This window comes from Mus musculus, chromosome 11 (assembly GCF_000001635.26).
Source record: "Mus musculus strain C57BL/6J chromosome 11, GRCm38.p6 C57BL/6J".
Taxonomy (NCBI): Eukaryota; Metazoa; Chordata; class Mammalia; order Rodentia; family Muridae; genus Mus; species Mus musculus.
This window is the reverse complement of record NC_000077.6, coordinates 77,527,285-77,551,225: the sequence shown is the minus strand read 5'-3', so window position 1 is coordinate 77,551,225 and position 23,941 is coordinate 77,527,285. Positions and strand designations below refer to the sequence as shown.

Genomic DNA, 23,941 nt, shown 5'->3' with positions numbered 1-23,941 from the left:
CAATAAACACATTTTAAAAAGTTAATTACACCGTATTGATCTCTCAAATTTGACTGATGAGGGTAAATTGGTTAGGTTGTTTTTTTGATGCTTCTGGGGATTGTTTTTGTTTGTTTTTCTTACTTTTCTTAAAGTATCCTTAGTGATAGATATTAAACTTATAGTTTAATTTTTTCTACTTAACTAACTTGATTTTTTCTTTTTTCTTTTTTAAATTCTATATAGGCTAAAGTGATGGCCAATGAGGAGAAAAAATTCCAGCAACACATTCAGGCTCAACAGAAAAAAGAACTGAATAGCTTTTTGGAGTCTCAAAAAAGAGAATATAAACTTCGCAAAGAGCAGCTTAAGGAGGTGCTTCTTTTACAAAAACCCTTGTTGTTCTGCTGTGAGCTATGTTCAGTGGTTCTATATTTGATAGCATTAGCATAAAGATTTATTTGCATCTACAAAATATGTATCTGCTTACATGAAGGCATGGAGTATAATTGATACTTCTCTGTAATTAATTAGTTTTCTAGTTATATAGGAACTCAGTCATTTTCTTGATCCAGGTCTGGTGTTGTACACCTTTAATCTGGTACTGTGAACTCAGACTACATAGGAGTATCCTATCTCAAAAACCACATTCAAAGATAGTTGCAGATTTTGTGCTTTGTGTATTTTCTCATGTTTCATAAAATAAAACTGTAAAGAATTCCTTCCTTGAATGACAGGGAAAAGAAAGATTCAGTTTTATAGTTTTTGAAGAATTTTATACCTAAGAAAGATGACTGATTAATATTCTGTACAGTATTGATGCTCATTAGGGTAAAAGTATAACAGTATTAATTATTAGTATCTTAGAACTTAATCATTTTGAATAATGGTATTAGTTGGTTTTTTTGTTTGTTTCGGTTTAGCCCAATATGAGTGGTAGTTTCATTCAAGACATTTTGAAAGCCAGGCATTGGTGGCACACACCCTTAATTCCAGCACTCAAGGCATAGGCAGGTGGATCTTTGTGAGTTCAAGGCCTACCTGGTCTATAAATTGAGTTTCAGGACAGCCAGCTCTATGCAGAGAAATCCTTTCTACAGAAAAAAAGAAACTTGAGAATCTTGAAAAACAAAAGGGTTAAATGATGTTTAACTGTATTTTATCCATAATTCCAATTAAAAATAATTTTTTAAAATTGATAGCACTCCTGTCTCTTTTTGGAAAGTTTTTATTGTTGTTGATGTCCTCTTTTTGTTTTTTGTTTTTGTTTGTTTGTTTTAAGATTTATTTATGTATATGAGTATACTGTAGTTGTCTTTAGACACACCTGGAAAGGACGTCAGATTCCATTACAGATGGTTGAGAGCCACCATGTGGGTGCTGGCAATTGAACTCACGACCTCTGAAAGAGGAGTTAACTGAGCCATCTCTCAAGCCCAGTTTTGTTTGTTTGTTTGTTTGCCTTTTAAAGGCAGGATATTTCTTTGTAACAGAGCCCTGGCTGTCCTGGACTCACTTTAGACCAAAGGTTTGGAAGTAAAGGCATGTACTGCCACACCTGGTTTTGGAAAGTTTTTTAAAGGTGTTTTATTTATTAGCCAGTCATTTTGGTCTTTTAAAGCCAGGAACTATGAAAATTAAATTGCAAAACTAAAGCTATTTATGCATTGTGATGCATGCAGGGAACATATTACTTACCTTTTCTAGGTCTACTGTGCTGTGAAAAAAAATTTTATGTAACTGAATGGTTTATGGTTGTTTTTGTTTCTAGGAGCTGAATGAAAACCAGAGCACACCTAAAAAAGAAAAGCAGGAATGGCTTTCAAAGCAGAAGGAGAATATACAGCATTTTCAGGCAGAAGAAGAAGCTAATCTTCTTCGACGTCAAAGGCAGTATCTAGAGCTAGAATGTCGTCGCTTCAAAAGAAGAATGTTACTTGGGCGACATAACTTGGAACAGGACCTTGTCAGGGAGGTATGTACATTTAAATGATGTAATCAAAATGAATAAATCTGTCAGTGCTGGAAATTAAAACTTTTCTGTTTTCAGCAATGCCTTACTCTGTAAATCCTTCTGGCCTCAAACTCATTATTAAGCCAAACTGGTCTTAATATCCTGATTATTATATAAAATTCTTTATTAATGAATTTCTTTTGAAGATTGAAAATCTTGCTGGGCATGGTGGGCCATGCCTTTAACCCTAGCACTCAAGGACGTATAGCCTAGTGGATTTCTGAGTTTGAGGTTGGTCTGGTCTTACATAGCAAGTTCCAGGATAGCATGGGCTACGTAGAGAATCCTTGTCTTGAAAACTCAAAGAAAGCCGGGCATAGTGGCACACACCTTTAATCCCAGCACTCAGGAGGCAGAGGCAGGCGGATTTCTGAGTTTAAGGCCAGCCTGGTCTACAGAGTGAGTTCCAGGACAGCCAGGGATACACAGAGAAACCCTGTCTTGAAAAAAACCAAAAAAAAGAAAAAAAAAAAAGGAAATTTTCAGTTACTTCCAAATTTCTGCTTTTGTCCATGTATTCTCTGTACCTGAATTACTATTGTGCACATGTTCACAAGACCGCTCTCCCTGTGGTAGCACATGAGAGAAATCTCTGATTGCCAGTTCCTTTCTCTAGAAGTGCTCTGTTGGGGCTGGAGAGATGGTTCAACAGTTAAGAGCACTGACTGGTCTTCCAGAGGACCTGAGTTCAATTCCCAGCACCTTCAATGGCAGCTCAGCTGTCTGTAGCTACAATTCCAGGGCATCTGGCACCTTAAGGCATACATGCAGACAAAACACCAATGCATATAAAATAGAGATTAATACATCTTTTAAAGTGTTCTGCTTTTTTCCCCCTCTATGTACACATGTAGACACAAATGCGTAGTAACATATGCACCAACACCTTATAGGCCATTGTGTCTGTCTCCCTCCTTAGACCTGACTGTAAAGTCATAGACTTCGATCAGTTCTTCTTCTATGCCCATTGTCTAGTCTGTAGCAGGCATTCAGTAAGTTACTCACTAATAATATGTGAATGACAAAAAAATACCTGTTTTTGAATATGAGAAAATAAATTTGGCAACTCTTATCTCTCTGATCTGGAATGGGTACCATGAGGAGTATATGTTACCATTTAACACTTCTTGTTTGTTTGTTTTTGATTTTCAAGACAGGGTTTCTTTGTGTAGGCCTGGGTGCTCTGAAACTCTTGAGATCCAGGATGGCCTAAAAGATCCACCTGCCTCTGCCTCTCAAGGCATCTAACACCTTTAATAATTATACTGATGATTACTTGGGTGGATGTTACTGAAATACGCTTTTATGTACTTATTTTTGGGTGGCCACATGCATATACAGAGGTAAGAGGACTTAGTTGTATCCTTCTACCTTGTGGGTCCTTGAGACTGAACTTCAGGCTTAACAAGCAGACATCTTTATCCTTTAAGTCATCTTGCTAGCCTTACCAACCTGTTTTCTTTTAGGATGGTGAGATCTTCTTGTCTTTGTTAACTGAGTACTGACATTAAATGCTTGTGCCACCAAGCCCAGTCTTGCCTTAAGAAAAAAATAACCTCTGTCAACATAGATAAGAATAAAATAAGTTGCACTTAGAATATAATGTTGTATATTCACTGAAGAGATGGCTCAGCTCTTAAAAGTATAGACTGGGGGGGGGGGGGGGCGCTAGAGAGATGGCTTGGTGGTTAAGAGCACCAATTGCTCTTCCAGAGGTTCTGAGTTTAATTCCCAGCAACCACATGGTGGCTCACAACCATCTGTAATGGGATCTGATGCCCTCTTCTGGTGTGTCTGAAGACGGCTATAGTGTACTCATATACATAAAATAAATAATCTTTAAAAAAGAAAGTATAGACTGCTCTTTGTTGGGGACATGAGTTCAGTTCTCAGTGCTCACATGGGGGTTGCAGGGGAGGCTTGTATCTGCTTCTCTTCTCCAGCTCCTAGGAGATCTGATGCCTCTGAACTCAGGAACTTGCACCCAAGTGTCCATACCACACACAGACATATATCCATATCACTCAAGATAACTTTAAAAATAAAAAAGTAAAATAAGGACACTTGAACTTAGCCAGGATAACAGAGCACTTGGGAAGTAGAAGCAGACAGATCTTTGAGTTCCATGGCTACCAGGACTACATAGTGAGACCTTATCCCAAAAACAAAACAGAAATTTAAATTAACCATTATACTGATTAAATTTAAGTTTAAAATTATATTGATGAGAAAAAAGTTAACCCACATCATTTAAAAATAAATACGCACATAAATGTTTAACTATCATATGTACATTGTGAGTTCTGCTGTAGAAATAAAAAAAGGAACCAGCTTAAATGACTACTCTTGTAGAAATGGTTGAAAGTTGTTTCACAAAGTGGTAGCTTTCAGTAAAAATAAAATGTCTTGTGCTGGTTGTGGTGGCATACACTTGTAATCCCAGTCCTTGAGGGGAAGAGATTTTGTTAAATGAGATAATAGAGAAACGTCTGCAAAAAACTGTTGGTTTCTAGGGAGAGGGTTTGCAGAGCAAAGGATGCCATTGATAGGTGTATGTGCATACTTTGTTGATTGTGTGTGTGTGTGTGTGTGTGTGTGTGTGTGTGTGTGAGAGAGAGAGAGAGAGAGAGAGAGAGAGAGAGAGAGAGAGAGAGAATATGAGAATGAATGATTGTATGTATACCATATGCCTGCAGTGACTGGAAGGAAGAAGAGGGTGTCAGATGCCCTAGAAGTGGAGGGGACTGTGTGCCACTATGCAGGTGCTGGGAACTGAACCCAAGTTCTTTGCATGAGCAACAAGTACTTTTAATCACTGAATCATCTCTCCAGCTTCCCTTTTTATCTGGACAAAAAAAAAAATTTAAGTTTTGGTTTTTTGGGACAGGGTTTCTGTGTAGCTCTGGCTATTCTGGAACTTGCCTTGTAGACCAGGCTGGCTCAAATTCAGAAACCCATCAAATTGCCTCTGCTTCTGAGTGCTGGGATTAAAGGCATGCTTGGACAAAAATATTTTAAGAGAATAATTTAAAATATTTTATTATATTTTATTTTTTATACAGTTGTCTCACAATACAGCCCTGACCTAGAACTTGATTTTAGACATGTCTAGACTTAATCTCAAACCACTTCTGCTTCCCTCATTCTGTTATTACAGGTGTGAGCTACCATGGCCAGCAAGAATAACATTTCTTTTTTTTTTTTTTTTAAGATTTATTTATTTATTATATGTAAGTCACTGTAGCTGTCTTCAGACACACCAGAAGAGGGAGTCAGATCTCATTAGGGATGGTTGTAAGCCACCATGTGGTTGCTGGGATTTGAACTCAGGACCTTCGGAAGAGCAGTCGGGTGCTCTTACCTGCTAAGCCCTCTCACCAGCCCCAAGAATAACATTTCTTAAGCACTATTTTGTGCTATATATTATTCTAAGAAGTTTTTGATTAAGAACTTATCTCTTCCTTATTAAGTTTATGGCATAGAACTAGTGGGAGGGAGAGTTCTTCTGATGTTCAAGTAACACTTGTACATATAGACACAAAACTCACGCAGGGGAACTTAGTATTTACTATGTAGCCACTGAAGCACTGGCTTAATTACATCCAGGTTCTAGTGTTACTGATTTGGTTTGGATTTTTAAAATGTTTTCCCTACTGGTTTGTAAAGCAATAAATTATACCTTTGTCTTTTGAATTATATTTTAGGAGTTAAACAAAAGGCAGACTCAAAAGGACTTGGAACATGCAATGCTATTGCGACAGCATGAATCAATGCAAGAACTGGAGTTTCGCCATCTCAACACTATTCAGAAGATGCGCTGTGAGTTGATCAGACTGCAGCATCAAACTGAGCTCACTAACCAGCTAGAGTACAATAAGAGAAGGGAACGGGAACTGAGGCGAAAACATGTCATGGAAGTTCGACAACAACCTAAGAGTCTGAAGGTACCGTTAGTGTAAGCTTCTTGATAGAGTCACATTTGTAGTCATTGGGAGGTTGAGTTGACTTAATACTTTCATTTTTAGCATGCTTAACTTGGGTTCCTGTTGGACTGCCTGTTGCTTCCTTTACTTTTGTACTTTGTATCAAAGAAAAATAATCAGCAGAAAATTTAACTGCTGAAATTCTTTTAAAGATTTATTTCTGTATTTTAGATATGTGAGTGTTTTGTTTGCATGTATGCCTGCATACCAGAAAAGGCATCAGATAATGAATGCCATGTGTGTGCTGAGAATTGAAGTCAGGACCTCTAGAAGAGCAGCCAGTGCTCTTAACCTCTGAGCATCTCTCTCGCCCTGGACATTCTTAGTCAGTATTTTAACAATATGCAGTGTCTGATGCTGACATTGTAGTCTACAGGTCAACATGTAACCTGTTAGTTTCCTCTTAATTTCCTAAACAAATAGGTAAAAGTTCATTTAATTATACTTTACTATGGCATTGAACTGAACCTAGTGATTTGAGCTAGGCAAGTGCTTCTATCTCTTAACTAATCCCCAACTAAACTTTGTATTTTTTGACATGTATATTGACCAACTTAATTTATACCTGTCAATATTTATAATGATAAAAATAATTTTAACATACATTCTGTCTCAGTGGTAGTAAGTGAATATATTCTCACTTTTTTTTTTGTTTGTTTGGGTTTTTTTTGTTTTTGTTTTTCGAGACAGAGTTTCTCTGTGTAGTCCTGGCTGTCCTGGAACTCACTTTGTCAACCAGGCTGGCCTCAAACTCAGAAATCCACCTGCCTCTGACTCCCGAGCGCTGGGATTAAAGACGTGCACCACCAAGCCCGGCTTATATATTCTCACTTTTATGCTGAACTAATATACACTATAGAAATATATCTCCTTTAATGTTTGCTTGTTTGTCTGTTTGTTTTTCAAGACATAATTTCCTGGCTATCTGGAAGTGCTCTGCAGTCTTAAACTCAGAGATCCTCCTTCCTCTGCCTCCTGATTGCTGGGTTTAAATGTGCACTTTCACATCCAGCTTAATAAAAAATGAATGAAACCTTTTTAAAGGCAATGTCTTACAATATTTCTATCTCAAAAATATTTGTTGAGTTTCTCTGTTTACTCCAAGGTGGCTATCCCTGCCTTGCACCTTAGCTTTTATTAGACCATTAAAAGAATAGTTAATTGACTTTAAGATTTTCTTCAGATGTTAAACGATAAAGTAAACCATTACTGCAGATGGCGAATGTGCCCTGTAATTCTAGCACTTAGTAGGCTAAAGCACAAAGGAATTCAAGGACAACTCCATCAAATCAAAACCTTGTTTCAAAATAAAATGTTTTTTTAGCCAGGTGTGGTGGCAAACGCCTTTGATCCCAGCACTCGGGAGGCAGAGGCAGGCGAATTTCTGAGTTCGAGGTTGGGAATGTGAATAAATGGTAGAGTGTTGTCATGATGCCCCAGGTTTGGACATAGTACTGTAGGACAGAGGGAGTAAACCATTGCTGAGTATAATTCTAACTTACTCTCCTAAGGAAAAGACACTTGTAATAATTATTTACTATCAAACACTTGAAAGTTAGTCTGAAGTTTTGTACTACTTAGAAAGTTGGATCTATTATAGATTGTGGTTAGAGTTGAGATTATCATGAAAAAGAAAAAAAAGAAATTGGAGTGAAGTGTTCTAACCAACTAAAGAAACCTGTTTTAGTGTCTGCCTCACATATCTTGGTAAAACTTTAGCTTGTCAGTGTTTTGTTTTGTTTTGTTTTGTTTTGTTTTGTTTTGTTTTAAAATATCCCAGAAATTTATTTGATGTGTACTTGAATACATTTTATATAGAAAGATTGGGATTGTTTGTGTTTGGAGCCCTTGGTAATCTCTGAACCATAACGGTGCCATTCCAGAGACATGAGAAATGGAAACTGTAGGCCCAATATTAGGACTGCTGTTTAACATTTGTCTCTGGTCAAATCAAGCCACTCCCTTGAAAAATGCTTGAGGTGTTAGAGCCACTATGTGAAAACAGCTGACATGAAGGAGGGCATTTAGATTCTGGCTTGTTGAATACTTAAATACTTGGAAATAAAAATATTCAGCTTTGAGTTTTCAATACTGGAAAACTTCAAGTCTAGGGTTTACAGCCAGGAAGGACTGCTTCGTACTCCTTAAATTGGACTGTTTTCCAAAACGTTAATCTTCAGTTTTGGCTTCCATTTCTTCTGCATCATCATCTCCATCCACTTCTGCATTTTCTCTCTCAAGCCGTTCCAGCTGTCTTGCAAGTTCAGTCTCATCTGTATCTGTGACCACTGTGGGCTCCATCTGAACATTGAAGACTCCCCTCTTCTCCTCTATCTTCTCTTTGATGACTGCCATAGCCTGATTGAGGACAGAGAGGCCTCTGTCCTCTCTAGGGTCATTGCTGTCATCACATACCTGGGTGGAGCTATTAGATTAATCTTGATGGGCATGGTTTCTGTAGAACAATTCAAACCTGCCCTCAGGGCTTCTTTTACAGCATCAATGCCTTCATAACCATAGCAAGCTACTTCAATATCTGCTTGGATTTTGACTGCTTGTGGGGTCAAACGCCTATTGATATTGTTAATGAGTACTTCTCTTTCATCTTCATTTAAATCTAAACTATCCAAGATAGATGGGTCTGAGACTGCATGCTTAAAAGCATCATAGGCACCATATCCAGGTCTCTTGTACTTGTCATCAAAGACCCAGGCAGTCCTCTGGAACAGGCTCTCCAGCTGCTCATCCTTGGTATATTCTAATACCTCAGCAACATGGTGAAGAATGCTATAAACAGTTTTGGATTTTGTGAATTTGTCTTCAGATTTGATTGCTTCCTCTGAAGAAACTCTTCTTTTTGACAAATCTATATATCCTTTTTCTTTATCCACTCTAATGACAACAACACATTCATTTCTGCCAATTCCGATCAGTTTGTTTATAGAACGGATACGTCATCTGGATAATTCACTAAGAAGAATTCATGCCTTCAATGTTATTATATTCCAACAAGCTAACATAGGCCCCCATTTCAGCAATGGATCTTACGTTCACCATCACTACATCTTCCACCTCAGGAAATTTGTGTTGATAAAATCTACAACTTAGACCCGGCATTCTGAAGTGGATGTGTGAATCCCGAAGTAGGGTCCCACACCGAGCTGCTTAGTGGCAACGAAGAGACTCTTGTCAGTGTTTATAACTACCATATTTAATTTATGAGATGAAATTTAAGTTTGTGTCATGAATATTTGCCAGATGCAAAAAATACCTGTAATTTTATCATATAACCTTGTGGTTTTCTTCTCTATTTTCTTCCTGGCTTTATTTATTTATAGGTGTTAGTAGACACTATGCCAAATGCTATATTTTAAGACATGCACTCACCCCCCCCTTTCTTTTTTCTTTCCAGTCTAAAGAACTCCAAATAAAAAAGCAGTTTCAGGATACCTGCAAAATTCAAACCAGACAGTACAAAGCATTAAGGAATCACCTACTGGAGACTACACCAAAGAGTGAGCACAAAGCTGTTTTGAAAAGACTCAAGGAGGAACAGACTCGAAAGTTAGCCATCTTGGCTGAGCAGTATGATCATAGCATTAATGAAATGCTCTCCACACAAGCTGTAAGTTTGCTTTGTTTAGGAAAAACAAATTTAGTACTCCTTTCTTACTACCACCCAAATGAAATCCTAGCAATTGAAAGATAAATTGGGAATGATAGCTCTTTAATAGCCCAGGGAAAAAATAGTATGCATCCATATCCTTCCTGTTCTTAGCTTTGTTAGGGAAAGCATGGTGTACTGATACATTTAGACATAAGATCCTGTGGTGGCTCCCTACAGCTGTAGATTCCAACAGATTATCAAGATGAAATGAGTAAGCAGGGAGGTGATGGCACATTCCTTTAATCCCAGCACTGGAGAAGCAAGCATAGCTCTCAGTTTGAGGCTATCGAGTGACTTTCAAGACAGCTATACAGAGAAATAAACCTTGTCTCAAAAAAAAATTAGGCCGGGTGTGGTGGTACACGCCTTTGATCCCAGCACTCAGGAGGCAGAGGCAGGCGGATTTCTGAGTTCAAGGACAGCCAGGGCTACACAGAGAAACCCTGTCTCGAAAAGCCAAAAAAAAAAAAAAAATCAGAGGTGTGGGGGAGATCAGATGAGAAAACTGTAAGCAAACTGTAGTTCTCTCATTGGTTACTTTGGAGGGCACAGATGAAATACTATGCAAATGTTTTCTTAAAGGGCAGAATAGTAAATATTTTAGACTGCAGATCAGGAGGTAAATGCAGGATATTTTATAGGTACATCTAATTGTTAAAAATGTAACCACGTCAAAATGTAAAACCCATTTTTAGGTATTGGACTGAACAAAGATAAACAAACAGCTTGTGTGCTGTGCTTGTGACTCTGACCTGCAATCATTTCCACCAGGGAAGAAGAGACTGAATACTTTGTTACCCAAAAATAGTCTAGGTTTTTCTTAAGAAAAAGCATAGTTGCCAGGCAGTGGGGCGCACGCCTTTAATCCCAGCACTCAGGAGGCAGAGGCAGGCGGATTTCTTCTGAGTTTGAGGCCAGCCTGGTCTACAAAGTGAGTTCCAGGACAGCCAGGGCTACACAGAGAAACCCTGTCTGGAAAAACCAAGAGAGAGAGGGAGGGAGGGAGGGAGGGAGGGAGGGAGGAGAGGAGGAGGAGGAGGAGGAGGAGGAGGAGGAGGAGGAGGAGGGGGAGGAGGGGGAGGAGGAGGAGGAGGAGGAGGAGAGAAAAGGAAAGAAAAGAAAAGAAGCATAGTTATCCAGGTATCTTCAGAACAGCTTATGATAGGATCTTTTGTCACATAATATTGGTTATTATCTTTTTCTTTTAGGGATGTTCACACCAGGCTACAAAGAGAGACGTTATATAGCATACAAAAACTTAATCTGTCTTCTCTCATTCTTCTTTTCTATAAGTCATGAATGGGTATTTCACAGTAGAATGTATCAGTTTCTCCTCTTTCTCTCAGCTGCGTTTGGATGAAGCACAGGAAGCAGAATGCCAGGTTCTGAAGATGCAGCTGCAGCAGGAACTGGAGCTGCTGAATGCTTATCAGAGCAAAATAAAGATGCAAGCTGAGGCCCAACATGATCGAGAGCTTCGAGAGCTGGAACAGAGGGTCTCCCTTCGCAGAGCGCTCTTAGAACAAAAGGTATAGATAATAGGAGGAGGAGGAGGAGAGCTTCTTTTTTTTTTCTTTTAAATCAAAAGAACTAAATATATGTATGTGCCCATAAGCTTGGTATTGAGTGGGTATTTTTCTTTTATTATATTGTGTATGATGCATGTATGGGATGTGTGTGTGTGTGTGTGTGTGTGTGTGTGTGTGTGTGTGTGTGTGTACATGTTCATGTGAACCCAGGTTCACAGCTTTTTCTTTCTTTTTTTTAAGATTTATTTATTTTATATAAGTACACTGTGGATGTCTTCAGATACACCAGAAGAGGGCATCAAATCCCATTATAGATGGTTGTGAGCTACCGTGTGGTTGCTGGGAATTGAACTCAGGGCTTCTGGAAGAGGAGTCAGTGTCCTTAACAGCTGAACCATCTCTCCAGCCCCGTTCACAGCTTTTATTTTAATTTTTTGGCCTGAGGATTGAGCCTACGACCTCACATTTGCAAGACAAGAACTCTACTGATATCAGTAGGGCTTGTATTAGATTTCTTTCATAATGTTTTTTAGTTCTAATTTAGTAGGTTTGTTGTTGTTTTATTCTTCAAGTATTCAGTAATGAGCTTTTAATTTTTATTTATTTATTTTTATTTTTGAAGACAGAGTCTCATTATATAGCTCTAGCTGTCCTGGAACTCACTATGTAGACCAAGCTGGCCTCAAATTCACTGAGATCCACTTGCCTCTGCTTCCTGGGTCCTATGATTAAAGTCATATGCCACTGTGCTCAATGATGAACTTTTAACTAATGAAGTTTAAAACTCAAAGGAATATAATTAATGAGTAGATTATGAGCCATTTGAAGACTAAGGTTTTGGGACCTTGGAGGTACAGAGTTGCTGCTGAAACAAAACAATGATCTGACGATGGAGCTTTCTCATATGCTGATGTTCACATATATCTTTGCTGTGTTCAAGCACTCTAAGATCTGAGTTGTCCATGAATCCATCATTCATGTTCTCGCCAGTATTAAGCAGACTCAGAAAGAAAACCACAGAAAATGCTACAGGAAAAACTCTTGAGAAAGAAATGAACCATGTACCACTGACTCACTCAGCACCAGGAGAAGCTGGAGATAAGCAAGCAGTGAGCATACCTGCCATGCAAGGACTTTATCACGGCCTGAGGGCATCCAGACAGTAAAGCACAAACAAAGCGTTGATCTCAGCCCTTGGGATTCGAAGGCAGGAAGATAGGAGTTCAAAATCATCCTTGCCTGTATAACTTTGAGGCCAACCTCAGCTATATAAAACCTGTGTCAGTACAACCAAAAAGAATATAAAGCTACTGAAGACTATTGAATTATGAGAGGAGGAATGCTAGCTCCATTTCTGGTTTTGTTGGTTTGGTTTGGTTTGGTTTTTGGTTTTTTGTTTTGAGAGAGAGTAACAGGTGCAGACAAAGAAGAAAAAGAGCCCACCGGTGGTGGTATACAACTTTAATCCCAGCATTGAACAGGCATAGGCAGGCAGATCTCCCTGAGTTTGAGGCCAGCTGTTCTACCAAGTTAGTTCCAGGACAGCCAGGGCTACATGAGAAGACCTGTCTTGAAAAATCAAGATGATGATGGTGACGGTGGTGGTGGTGATGATGGTGATGGTGATGATGTGTCCATAAAATAGCTGTTGATTTTCTTGAGTAGGTATTGCTGCTTTAGCTGAAACATAAAATGATCTTTTTCTCCCTTTTCCTATCTTGACAGATTGAAGAAGAGATGTTGGCTTTGCAGAATGAACGCACAGAACGAATACGTAGCCTGCTCGAGCGTCAAGCCAGAGAAATTGAAGCATTTGACTCTGAAAGCATGAGATTAGGTTTTAGTAACATGGTCCTTTCTAATCTCTCCCCTGAGGCATTCAGCCACAGCTACCCAGGAGCTTCTAGTTGGTCTCACAATCCTACTGGGGGTCCAGGACCTCACTGGGGTCATCCCATGGGTGGCACACCACAAGCTTGGGGTCATCCGATGCAAGGTGGACCCCAACCATGGGGTCATCCCTCAGGGCCAATGCAAGGGGTACCTCGAGGTAGCAGTATGGGAGTCCGCAATAGCCCCCAGGCTTTGAGGCGGACAGCTTCTGGGGGACGGACGGAACAGGGCATGAGCAGAAGCACGAGTGTCACTTCACAAATATCCAATGGGTCACACATGTCTTACACATAATAATTGAAAGTGGCAATTCCTCTGGAGCTGTCTGCCAAAAGAAACTGCCTACAGACATCATCACAGCAGCCTCCTCACTTGGGTACTACCGTGTGGAAGCTGTGCATATGGTATATTTTATTTGTCTTTGTAAAGCGTTATGTTTTGTGTTTACTAATTGGGATGTCATAGTATTTGGCTGCCGGGGTTTTTGTGGTTGGCTTTTTGTTTTTGTTTAACTTTTGGAAAATTTTTAAAGTGATAATAGATAAGTATTTCATGTATGTGGCAAAAAAAAAAAATTGGCTTAATTAGAAGGGGTATTATCTGAACAATATAAAAACAGAATGAAGCAAGCTAATCTGAATCATCACTTTAGGGTATCCATAGCCTAAGAAATGTGTCAGAAGATCTAAAGCCTTCCTTCATATTCCAGTTCTGTGAGTCCCTAACAGCAGGCAGCATCCATGCTGAAGCACATACACCTCCGCTCCTCACCAGTGGGTTTTCTTTATTTATGAATTGATCTGATTTCTCAACCTCATTTGAACTAAAAAACAAGACCATGAACATTAAAAGATTGCATTTACCTTTTCAGTGGTAGAAAATCATTTAGTTCTTTGCTATAAATGATTCAGAATTTTGTCAGATTTTGTAGGTTGTATCATCGTAAGACGGAGTTGCATAAGGAGATCATAAGCTGTGTGGCTATTGCACTAACAAGCCTGTGAGCTTTCAGAGGGGAAAAACTAGAGGGCGAGAGGGGCCCCTGAAAGTTCCTGTGACAGGGATGCTCAGCAGGGAGGAGGGAAAGCCTGTATAGCTAGCCTGACATTTTGTTTCTTGTACAATATCTCATGTGACCCAAACTTGAGACTCCAAACAGTACCTTTGCTTTGTTTGTACAAAAATGAAGACCTATAGCCAACACAAAGCAAATGCCAGAGGTATTGGATGATGCCATATTTGAACTGCCATCTATTAGCATATTCATCACACTACATAGACATAGTTTTACTGCCCCCTTTTTAGCTCATGGGATTTCCTGTTTACAGGTAGCAATAGTCAATTATTTAACTACTTAGTTGCCACCAGGAGTCACTGAGCCAATGACTATCAGCTGCTGACTAATCTTCACACTGTAGTTATTGCTTCATTTACAGGTCCTCTGTGCTTAATTGCTGTTTTTGTTGCTGTAGTACCTTATGAATTCTTAATTCATTGAGACTTAGTGACCATCTGGGTCCATGTTAATATCATATAATAGCAAATTCCTTTCAGAAGTCTCTAGCTTTAGTGCTAAAATACTACTGAGAAAGGAACTAGGTAGTTTGGTGAATGAAAGAAAACAAAATTTGAAGATATTATGTAGTGGTCAAGGACCACTAATATTTGGGGAGTGTGTTTTGTCTGTTCTTCAATGAAGGATCAATCCAGTGTTCTTCATCAATGTTAGTTAATATCCCATTGCTTGTGTGGCGCCTTGAGTTGGTGGTAGACTAGGGCAAATGCCCTCTTTAGTGAGAGACCAGAGGTTTTGTATAAGTTATTGTCCTGCTCCCTTTTCAGTTGTCTTGAAGAGCTCTTGCTACTAACTTTGGGTCCTGCTTTTCATTTAGGTAGATGGTAAGCATTCTCTTAATCATAATTAGAACAAACTAGTGACCAAATTGTCATCTGCTAGTATGGAAGTTCTTAGTTTTCTTAACCATGCTTTATGTCTTGTCCAGGTATGTCAGTCCAGTTTCCATGACGTACCCCCTTCAGAAGTTTCTGACATTGGTTTGAGGTTTTCTGACACTAATTAAAAGAAAAATTAGATCAGGGTGTGGTAGCAAATGCCTATAATCCCAGCATTTAGGAGGCAGGGATAGGAATCTCAGGTTCAAGGCTGCCTACAAGTGTCTCAAAAAAGAAAGAACAAAAGAAAGGTAGATGCTATAGTATAGGTCCTTTGAAAATCCAATAGAAGGTTAATAGTATTCACACACAGGTCTAGGCAGGGTTTTAAACATATTCCCCATCAGTTTTTAGGTTAACATATACTTGCTATAGCTAATGAAAAGGGCTTTTCTTTTTTCTTTTTCTTTCTCTTTTTTTCCTTTTTCACTCAAAATACTATTAAGGAGTTTCTCAGACAAATTGAAAATTCTATATGTTTTGAGGAAATAAGGGGAAGCTTTAGAGTTTAATAGGATATTCAAAACTATAAAAGAATATCATCTTAAAAAACTGTTCTGGCAACTATCTGCTACCAGAAGGTTAGATTGAGAAAGCAGATCCAATATATGCAAGACATTTCTTCAAACTCCAAACTACTACCAGAAACACATTTTATCACCCATTGTGAGAGTCACTTGGTCAAATTTAGTTAATGAGTCCATTTTGATCATAATGCACTCACACTAGTGTGTTTGAATACTGACTGTCTGTCTGTCCAGTAAGGATTTCTGCCCCCATCTAATTGTGTGGCACCCAGTTTTTCCATGTAGGTCATTATACCTGGATGATAACATCAATTTAGTTACAATGCATGTAGTTTGCACAATGATTAAAATGAATAGGTTTGTGTTTATAGCCTATAATAACTCTAGTTGAATCATGTACACAGCAGGAGTGGTCACAGTAAAAACTGGTAGCAGGAAAATTTGAAAGGGTTTGAAATGCCCTGAAATCAGGGCAAGTACTTAATGGGGAAAAAAAAGCAGAAATGTCAACATTTGACCAAATTAACACTACCTCCTCCCCAGTTGTTGGTATTCATTCATTATATGTGTGTTTAACAGGATGAGAGCATGGCGAGCTTGTAGCACACCAGAGGTTGTAGACCTATATCTGGTATCCAGAACCTGACAGGGAAACAGTTCTTGGTCCCCCTTTTTTGGGGTCAGCATTTTAAAAATGCAAAGCCTATATGTTGAGACATTGTATTCCTAATTAGATTCTCTGTCCTTTGCACATAACTTTCTTTTAAACTTAGTTCTAACCCTAAATCTTGACATCAGAAAGTGTTTGCACTGTATAAACAATGTTAGCTGAAAGCATGTTTATTTTTTAAGGAGCTCCTGCTCTTCTGCACATTTCCATATCTAGAGATGGATAGTCCTGAACTTGACGTCACACCCACAGGTGAAACAGCCCGAAGTCAAGGCCTTGCTAGTAAATGGAGCTTTGTACATAGTCATTGTGATGTCTTGGCTGCCCGGACACCACGTAAACATAACACTAAAGAAACTGTCCTGGAGATCCCATCCTGCTACTAAGAAGTTTTCTGTACATCACTTCCAAACATTGGAAACTTTCAGATCATAAGGCAGAATTTAGTAATTTTGTGCTTCTGTTAATGTCTAGCATTTTAAACATAGGATAACATTGTTTTGGACACTGGAATAATATGATTTATTTTCACCTGTAAAAATGACTTCATTGTACTTGAACACCTTTGCATTTCTCCATTTGTGCCATTTACAAGTGGAAATAAATTTTATTATACCATGATCTACTGGCGTTTTAAAACTGTTAAATGTGCACATTTTGGGTATAGCTATTTTCACTTGTATGTATATATTGTATATACATATAAGTGTCTGTATGTGTGTATAGATGGATTGGTATAACTCATTCTAAACGTGTCTGCCAGGGCTCAAGTTTTATTGTTCTTGCCCCACTCCCACCCCATGTTACAGCAAGACTGGTCTTACAGAGTGAGTACTCTGGGTGATGCTTACGGGAAGGAGATTGGTAGATGCAGTCTTTTTTTCCCCCTTAGCACTTGTATGAGTGAGGAGAAAGTTAGGTAAAGATTGAAACTATAAATTACAGTGCAGTAAACTGTGCTAGGGAAGGAATCAGTTACTATTTAAGTTTGTTTTACAATGCAATAAAAGATACAAGCTGCAGAGAAAAGTAAACTCTGCAAAGAACACTGGTAATAATTGTTCTGCAAAGGTTAAGAAAGCCACTGAGTCACAGTCTTCATGGACTTTTGGGGTTTCTTAGTGTTGGATTTTTGGGGTTTCTCATTTACTTTTTACTCTTAATACTAATGCTTATGTGTTTCACTGAGTATCAAAACTGCCAAGAAGGGTAACTAAGGTTCCTAAACTGTAAGATGAGCAGGAGATGATCACTGGGAGAGAAAGCATACTGGATTGAAGGAAGGGCTGTCTCCTTTTAACTTCTTGTTGATAGTTGCAAGTTCTTTATGCACCTTCTACCCCTTCTGAGCCACTACTATTCAAGCAGAGATTTTGTCTAATAGAACATGCCTTTCTTGCTTTTGCTTCTTTTCTTTTGAGACATGTACCCTTTCTGATTGGATAATTGATGTTTAGCCAAGGCTGGCCTCAAAATACTAGTAATCTTTCTGTAAGCCTCTCAAGTACTGGGATTACAGGCATGAACCACCATGCCTATAGCCACAGCAACCCATTCTTTTGGAGGTTTTATAGTTCTCCATTTGTCTCATGTTCCGAATGTGAAGTGTCCTAATGTGTATTAAAGTCAGAAAATAATATATTTAAGGTATACTAAGTATGAATCTGCTATGATAAAAGAAATTCTCACTTCTCAAATAGTCTTCTTGTAAGGAGCATTGGGCTGTCATCTTTGAGCTGCTTATCAAAATACAGATCATTATTGCATATATGCAAATTCTGTTTTATTTTATCCCTAATAACAGAAGTCTCCCTTCCATGGTTTTAGCGTTGCCTTTTTAAAAAGGCACTCACCCTGAGTTGTTAAGAACTGGACCTGCCCCACCCTCAGATTCCTTAAAGGATGAAGAGTGTGCTGTACACTCAGCATATGTGCCTCTTGTATGCAAGGACTACTGATTGAAGTCTGTTTTGCTGTGTCTGGTTATGTTGTCTGCACTTTTATGAAATCACTACAATAGATCTACGTTGGAAATAACTATCAATTTGTAAAGAAATTTTTATTAAACACTGTAGAAAAAGTGAAGCTGAGAACTCTTTTGTGCATTTATATTTCCTACTGAATTCTGGTAGCCCACTTTTAACATTGTATTGACTTTTTTTTTTTTTTTTTGATTATATTCAGATTTCCAAACAAGTGCTGGCCTTCAGATCATAAGTATAAGAAATATGCATCATATCTGCCTATTGCAGGCTTCTGAAACTTGCACTGCCCATCCATGCAAAAATAAGTATCTTAAATAAAAGCAGAGAGCAAAAACTGGGGAGCCATGTACTATGTCACCACATCTGTTAACTGTTTCCTGCAATCTAAACTGAAGTGTGTGTGTGGGTGTGTGTATGTGTATTGGGGGTTTTGTTTTGCTTTGCTTTTAAATATACAAGGGGTTCTTCTTTAAATAGAGGAAAAGGTTAATCCTCTCCAGCAGGATGCCCACTGGATATATTAACATCTGTAGGTAGTTGGAAGTGTAGAGAGAAGAGAAGGTAAGACTTCTCAGTGAATGGAAGGATGTCTTGATGCTCAAGAGTCCCCGCCCCCAAAGTACGGGTAATTCAGCCTGCACAGTTTCCTTTCACTCATAGTTTCACAATTACGAGTGAAAAATCATGTAATTATCTGTAAATATGTAGCTAACAAATTGACCTAGTTTCTGTACTTTTTTGGTTTTGTACTAAAGTTTATAGGTCTGTGCCAGCTAGAGAGGAGTTGCTGTCATTGCTAGTCGTGCTCTAGCATACAACCCTGAAACCATCCTAGGTGACATTTTAGAATTAATACTTAAGTGTTGTTAAATGGGGACATGGAGCTTAATCATTGGTCAGGTTTGAAGTCTTTTGAAGCTAAGTAATTTTATTTAATATGATTACATGTCGTCAGTCATGAGTGAGGTGTAGGGAGTCTCCCTCCCCAAGTGGCCATGTTTACAGAGTGTTGTCTACAAAGTGCAAGTGTGTTAATGTTTATGTAAATTATGCAGGTGATAACTTTATGGTTTGGGACTGTTTATGGGCTCTTTTAAGTGAATTTTCAAATGAAATGAACTATGCTTATTGCTGGCACATTGATCCCATTTCTGGAACATTTCCTACTTCCAGAATTCCGTATGTTCCTTAGACATTACCCCCACTTAACCTCCCTTCCTCTGATATGCCTTGTAGCTAAGATTTAAAAGACTGTTGAACATAGATGAGGGGTATGCATTTCTTAAAAATCCATGAACCCTCAATTGTATGCTTTCAGTATTGTGTTATATGTTTCTATGGCAACTTTGAAGTCAGTGGTTTAGAAATGAGATACCAATGTTAATGAAAAGTATGTACTCTTTGCTTTTGCATGGCTTGGCTTAGTATCCAAGGTATATTAGAGCCACTTGAAAGCATGAAGACCAGTTATATGGAAACAGGTTTCTCTCAGTGGCACATTTTGCTTTTTCTTAGCCCTCAAATACATTGCCTCGGCATGAACATTATTGTTAATATAAATTGCACATGGTCATCGAGTGAATTATAAAATTTTGAAAAGATGCAGCTGCCCAATATTAACAGTTTTAGTTGGTCTCTATCTCAAATAACAGTGTAGGTATTGGAACCCTTGTAGCCCTTTTGGGGGTCAAACAGGTATATGGATTTATCAAGGAGGGCATTGGCTGCCCCTGGGGTATTGCCACGCTGTTGTCTTGCTGCCCATTCACTCCATGTGCTGCTGTCCTTCCTTCACTTCATACTCTCAAAGAAACCATCACCCTTTCTTCCTATTTTTTTTTGTCTTTTATTCCACATTAAATGGGAATTGTGCCTATTTAGATTGCCCCTCCAGTTAAATACACATGTAATCCAAGCCAGAGATAAGATGGAAGAACATTTTTTTTTCAAGTTCACTTGGCCAGTAACTTATCTAACAAACTGTTTTACCACACTATCTTGACACTTGATAGAAGAGCCTATTAGGAGTCACAGTGGTTTCGTAGAGTAAAACCCAAGTGAGGAGGGATGTGTGGGGTTTCCATTAGGAAATAATTTCGTTCTTGGTTTACTCTTTAAGATCCTTCTCTGCTAGTTTAGAATAGGTTAATTTTTTTTTAATTTTTTTAGGGAAATTTTTACAAAAATAATGGTCTGATGTAAATACCATTTTAAAGTACAGTGCACATAACTCCCTAGGCTGTTCCAACCTGACTATTTGTAAATGCTTTAGAGTTTTAAATTAACACTTCTGTTGCTAAATACTATTTATGTAAGTCTGAAAAGGTTTTTAACCCATATAAAACATTTAAATAATGCAGGTTATTATGAGCAAGTTAGCTTTGAGAACCCTCCTTTTAGTATATGAAAAAGCCTAATGCGCATTCATGAGGTTGGAGAGACTATGAGAAATATGTATAGTGTATATTTTAAACAGCTTTGCTTGTATTGTGAAGATTTAAGAACAAACTTGAGATTTTTAAAGTTAACTATTAACACAGTTTTAACATAAGTTATCCCACTGGGTTTAAAAGCATCTTGAATGTATAACCCTTCTGTAACCCAGGCTGGTCTTTGCTTTTACTGAACATCCAAACGTTATTTATATTTTAATTTTATGTACTCATTTCTTTTTGTTTTCCTCAAACAGCATGTTGTTGTTGGGGTGTTTTGTTTTGTTTTTGTTTGTTTTGGGTTTTTTTTTTTTTTTGCACATGTAGAAATTTTTTAAAAGAAGGAAATTAAGACATGATTTTTCTCTAGATTTTCTTCACTTCAGTCTTTCTACTAACCTCGTAAAAACCATGGCTTCCATTTGCTTTATTTGTGCAAATGCCAGGGTTGGTTTTTATTTTTATTTTTGCTATTTACCTAAAAAGAAAAAGAGACAATGCTTCAGTCAACTGCTTTTTTATTTAAAATTTAAAGAAAAAAAAAAGAAAAAAAAAGCTGTAACCTTATCATTTCTGAGTAGACCATTAAGAGAAATGCACACCTGTCAGCCCAGGACCAGCTTTGGTGGCTAAAGGGAATATTTTAACTCGCAAGGTGATGTTCTGTACAAAACGTGGTATATGTTACCCACAGTCCATTTCAGTTATTCCCACAAGTCAGGTCCAGATAAATGAGGGTTATCAGCTAACTGATATGTTATCATTGAGGTTCGTCAATGAATTTGTACATTTCTAGTTCCCTTTGGTGAAGGGAAAAATGATTTTGCAAGACCTAGATTTTGGCTTGGTTTCTTGCCTCCTTTTTTGGCAGCCTTCATCTTTTCCTAAAGCCCTTGAGCCTGTAGGGTTTTCATAGTGGACAAAGGACTTAAATGGTCTTTTAAAACTGGGATAGTTTTTGGGGAAAGGGCAAAAGATTATCATATTGAACATGTAGTATCCCAATACTCTCAACAGTGGATAATTATGAGTAAACCCGGTCCTTTCGATGTTTAGAGTAAGCAGAGGCCCACAGTGGAGGCTTACCAAAGGTTGCAATGAGGAAGAGGCCTCTCCCTCACTGTCAGCACCAGCTGGTAAAGGTGACTGTGCAGATGTGCATTTTCCTTTTGGTAGAAATGGTCCACAGCACTAACTGGTAAGGCTTATTGTACAGTATATTGTCAGTATTCTTCTGGTTCAGCATACCTTATAGTTCGTATATAACCTGTATTAATTGTATAGATTGTGCATTTAAAGCTGTTACCAAGTTGTCAGAACCCTAAGAATGAAAACAGGTCATATGTAATATTTTGTTTGTAAGTATCCTTTGTATCATAGCAAAGGAAATGTTTAAAAGATCAACTGTAATAAAAGTAATTTTAGTACACAGTGTCTGCTCACTTTATTTTTTAGATTTTGTTTTATTTGTTTATTAATACTTTGCCTGCATGTGTATTTGTGCACTATATGCATCCCTGATGCCTGAAGAATTCAGAAGAGGGTGTCAGATCCTCGGGAACAGAAGGAGTTACAGATTGTTGGTGAACCACAATGTATGTGCTGGAACTTGAACCTGAGTCCTCTGAAAGAACAAAGTGCTTTTTTTCTATGTTGCCTTGGCTGGCCTTAAACTCCTAGAGCTCCACCTGCCTGTGCCTCCCAGGTACTGGGATTAAAGGCAAGTGCCACGGTGCTAGGCCGAACAAGTGCTATTAACCATTGACCCCATTTTTCAGCCCCCTGCTCAGCTTTTTTTTTTTTTTAGATTTATTTATTTTATATATGTGAGTACACTGTAGCTGTACAGATGGTTGTGAGCCATCATGTGGTGGCTAGGAATTGAACTCGGGACCTCTGCTTGCTCCAGCCCGGCTCACTCTGAAGATTTGTTTGTTATATGTAAGTACACTGTAGCTGTCTTCAGATGCGGCCAGAAGAGGGCCTCAGATCTCATTGTAGATGGTTGTGAGCCACCATGTGGTTGCTGGGATTTGAATTCAGGACCTTCATAAAAGCAGTCAATGCTCTTAACTGCTGAGCCATCTCTCCAGCCCCCTGCTCAGCTTTTTCATGGTCAGTGGTGGTACATGCCTTTAATCCTAGCATTCAGAAGGTAGAGGCAGGTGAATCTCTGAGTTTGAGGCTAGCCTGGTCTACAGACTGAATTCCAGGACAACCAGAGCTACACTATCTTTAAAACAACAACAACAACAACAAAAAAACAATATTTCAGCTCACAGAAATACTGAAATATAATTTCTGATTTTCAAGTAGCATATGTGTATGCTACCACTCCCAGCTCAGTATGGAGGATTTAACTGGTGATAGTGGTACTAGTAGGGATTGACCTTAGTGTCTTTAACGTGCTAATCAAGTGCTCTGCCACTAAGATTCATCCCTACTTTAACCTGTTTTTTTTTTTTTTTAAGCATTGGCATCATACTTTGTTGTGGATGCATGCCACAGTCAGAGGACAGCTTTTAGGAGTAAGTTCTACCATTTGGGTCTCAGGGATCAAACTCAGGTTGCAGGTTCAGCAAGCACATTACTGGCTGATCCATCTTACCAGCTCTCTTGCTTTGTTATTGCTTTGAGATGGACTCACTGTATAGACCAGACTGGCCTGCAACTCTAAGTTGCCTCTGCCTCCGATCAGATTAGTGTGTGCCACCGCACTTGGCCTCTTTCGCTTGTGTATTTTAGCTTGCCTGTCATATTAACTAGAGAACAGCTAGAAACGTGGCATAGCACTTCTACCTGAATGTTGCTGTAAGCCGTTTGACCTTAACATGTGTCTCTGTCAAATTTTGTGGTGGAACCAGAATTAGAGCCCAGTGTTCAGGATTTCTTCCTAAATGTAGAAGAAACACAAACTGTTTTTGCTTTTCTTCTACTGTTGAGTTTACAGCAGGAGAGATTTCCTTTCCCACCCTTCTGCTACCCCCTCTTCCTAACAGAGATTGCAAGAATACAAACAAACACAGATGTCAGATGTCATCTAGCTCCATAGCATCTCTGCTATGCCTACCTCTTAATGATGCTCCAGGGCAGCAGGCTTCTGTGTATGTACTGGTGACTAATGATGGTACTTTAGTTTCTACTATTTTTTTTCCTCCAGATACTTGTTTTTAGTGACTAGAGGGAGTGAAGGCTGCTGAAGATGCGGACAGCTGTACGTGTAGGCTACGTGCGCAACAACTCTGGAGAGACCATTTACTTATTTTTTTAGATAAATGTATGTCTCCCCTTTGCAGTTGTACACTCCCA

At 38.6% G+C, this 23,941-nt stretch overlaps 1 protein-coding gene and 1 pseudogene across 9 annotated transcripts in view; one reads left to right on the top strand and one right to left on the bottom strand.

Moving 5' to 3' along the window:
• Taok1 (TAO kinase 1) overlaps positions 1–22,064 on the top strand; it is a 96,198-nt gene extending 74,134 nt beyond the window's left edge. For 6 of the 9 annotated variants that reach the window (XM_030245837.1, XM_006532960.3, XM_006532959.4 and 3 more), the window contains 6 exons: positions 226–354; positions 1,751–1,954; positions 5,698–5,937; positions 9,389–9,601; positions 10,990–11,172; positions 12,898–16,836. In XM_030245837.1, the coding sequence (XP_030101697.1) occupies positions 226–354; positions 1,751–1,954; positions 5,698–5,937; positions 9,389–9,601; positions 10,990–11,172; positions 12,898–13,359 (1,431 nt within the window). In that variant the 3' untranslated portion in view covers positions 13,360–16,836. Of the gene's footprint in view, positions 1–225; positions 355–1,750; positions 1,955–5,697; positions 5,938–9,388; positions 9,602–10,989; positions 11,173–12,897 lie in introns of all 9 variants that reach the window. The other 3 variants (NM_144825.3, NM_001364134.1, NM_001364133.1) reach the window with 1 other exon arrangement.
• On the bottom strand, positions 7,949–9,162 carry Gm12734 (predicted gene 12734; annotated as a pseudogene).
• Positions 22,065–23,941: the final 1,877 nt, after the last annotated feature.